This window comes from Penaeus monodon, chromosome 22, assembly GCF_015228065.2.
Source record: "Penaeus monodon isolate SGIC_2016 chromosome 22, NSTDA_Pmon_1, whole genome shotgun sequence".
Taxonomy (NCBI): Eukaryota; Metazoa; Arthropoda; class Malacostraca; order Decapoda; family Penaeidae; genus Penaeus; species Penaeus monodon.
This window is the reverse complement of record NC_051407.1, coordinates 28,177,770-28,180,439: the sequence shown is the minus strand read 5'-3', so window position 1 is coordinate 28,180,439 and position 2,670 is coordinate 28,177,770. Positions and strand designations below refer to the sequence as shown.

Below are 2,670 nucleotides of genomic sequence, written 5' to 3'. Positions count from 1 at the left end.
TTTCCCCCACCTCCCCTCCCCAGCTGTAATCAGATTGGTTCTGTTTTAAAACTTAGCAATTTGACATAGGTTGTATAGTGGAACAGCTGCTTTCATGATCCCTCCTTCCAGGTGTGTACCCAGCGATGCTTGGACAGGGGAGCCGCAGGGTCTGGCCGCTCAGATGACAACCTGGAGTCCCTCAAGAAGCGCTTTGACACCTACATGAATGCCACGATGCCCATCATTGAGCACTATGAAGGGCAAGATCTCGTACGTAAGATTGATGCCACTCGTTCACCTGACGAAGTATTTGGAGATGTTGAAAAGCTGTTCAGTTAAATTAGTCAGGTCTGAGGAAGAAGGTAGGTTGGCTCAGCAAAGAACCAAAAACCATCTGGTTAATTTAAATGTTTTATCATGAAAGGGTTAGTGGACAGCCAGATACCATGAGATTGGCATTTTGAGTGGTATTTTGGTAAAAGATCTCATCATGAACAAATTATACCAAAAGACAAAGTATATGAGTTTGAGATTATATAAACATCATTATCCTATGGCTAGTTTACCATTTGCAAGTATGTCTTGTATTTTTATCTCACTGTAGAGTTCATTAAATATATTAATTGCTGATATCATGCTTTTTGCTTCTTTTCTGTTGCAAAATGGTATGACCGTGATATTGAATTGATATTTCTTTTTTAATATTAAGAATATCAATTTCACCAGATTTTAATCAATATTTTTGGTTTTGTTCAGTTTCATCAAATTTAAACATTGAATATGGCTTTGTACTCAAATAGATTATATTATTGTTAGATCATACTTGACTTTTGTAAAATGGTGCTTTGCCATTATTATTTATGACATGTTTTCACTGCATTAGGTAATTAGTATTATATATATATATCATTATAATTCCTGGCTAAACCACTCGTATGTTTTTGACAAGGAAAACTATATTGCCTTGGTGTATTTGTAAGTGTCCATGTAATACTAGCTTTTTTTGTAGTTATTTATTTTGTGGAAGGTTACCATATATAGAATGTAAAAGATGTTCAGACACTAGTATAGGTTTTATTTTCATGAAAACACCTGTTTCTCTAGATAGCTATATTATTCAAGCAGAAGAGTCTTGCATAAAAGTGAGAAGAGATTTCAGCCCCAGATATGGAATATATTAACTGTTCTGAAGCAAGTATAAGGTAATGAATATTAGAGAAGAAATAATGAGGAGAATCAGTAGTATATATAATGTTAGCCAGTAGACTTAGATGCATTTCAAGAGGAGGTCAGTACTTTTCCTCCACCCTTCAGTCACTGAAAACTAGATTGCCAATTTTTGTTTCAAATTCCATGATGACAGCAATAAATGGTTCAATAATGTATAAATAAGCATTTCAGTTCCCACACGTCAGCAAATCATCATTTCATATGCATTTACATCAGATATATGTGCAAAATGCTATATATCCACAGTCATTATCTGGTATGCAAGTTTTGAATGTTATTTTAAGATGTTATTGACAATAGTTTGGGCTGTAAATTATTTTTTTTAAGTTTAAAGAGTGTATCTAATTTTAGGGAGATCCTCAAGCCTTTGTCTGCTATTTATTAAAAGCATTAAGTATTGTTTGAAATAAAATGAATTTACTTTTAGCTTTGCTTTTTTCAACCTTGTTTATTTGTGTTTTTGATATTTCTTTGATCAAGGAAATGTATATCCATAGGTGTATTTTTATAGACCCATATTTCATATTCTGATATAATTCAACATGTGCTTCAAAATGCATTGTTCTATATGCCTGAATTAATGGAAAAGGGTCAGGTTAATTAAATACAGTGAACATTCCTCCATTTATTTATTAACAGTCACACACCATCAGGCAGGCATTGTAGTAAACCTCTGGTGCTTTACAACTTGGTTGCAGGAGGCAGTTGTTAATGAAAACATTAACTTGGAAGGGCAACTAAATACAGGAATTTACAAAAAAAAAAAGGGTAGTATGATTTACAGCATAACAGTATGGACCTGTTGATACAGACAATCCTAGCAACAGTGACCTACACAGTAGTGGAAGTATGAATACCTAACTGATGTGCAGCTCAACTGTTCCAACTATTTTGCAAGTTCAATTTTTTTTTTCTTTAAAATTGCTCATGAACATGGACTGGAACAAGACATCATATTTCATTGTTATTGCTAGTATCCTGCCCTTTTAAAAAGAATGAGTGAACTTCTCTTTCTTTACAATTCTAAACTTCCAAAAAGGTATTATGTAATAGCACAAAGTATTTTCTATCTCTATATTTTATACAAAAAGTGAAGTACAATACATGGAATACACATCTGCAATACACTTTATCAAAATTGTGCCAAAATTTAATCAACATAAATTTATCCTGTACATATTATGCTGAAGAAAAAATGGAAACGATCCTGAACAAGAATAACAGAACAAGAGCCGTAACAAATACAGCAGATGTATAATTAACAAGTTCTTGGTAATCTGATCTGATCTAAACAGTTAACAGCAGTAAGACATTTTCCTGTATAAGTTCCTCTTCCAAGAGACTATCTGTTAGCAAGACCCCATCACACCTTGTACATGCTGCCTTGGGGTGGGAAGATGACAAGACAATTTGTTCAAAATAAATCTCAGAGAGGAAATTTAATTTTGCTTAAATATC

General features: G+C 33.3%; 1 protein-coding gene across 3 annotated transcripts in view; it reads left to right on the top strand.

Annotated features, from left to right (window-relative positions):
- LOC119587079 (UMP-CMP kinase-like) overlaps nt 1–1,374 on the top strand; it is a 7,554-nt gene extending 6,180 nt beyond the window's left edge. For all 3 annotated transcript variants that reach the window (XM_037935829.1, XM_037935830.1, XM_037935828.1), the window contains exon 5: nt 112–1,374. In XM_037935829.1, coding sequence (XP_037791757.1) covers nt 112–321 — 210 coding nt within the window. In that variant the 3' untranslated portion in view covers nt 322–1,374. The remainder of the gene's footprint in view (nt 1–111) is intronic.
- The last annotated feature ends 1,296 nt before the right edge of the window (nt 1,375–2,670 follow it).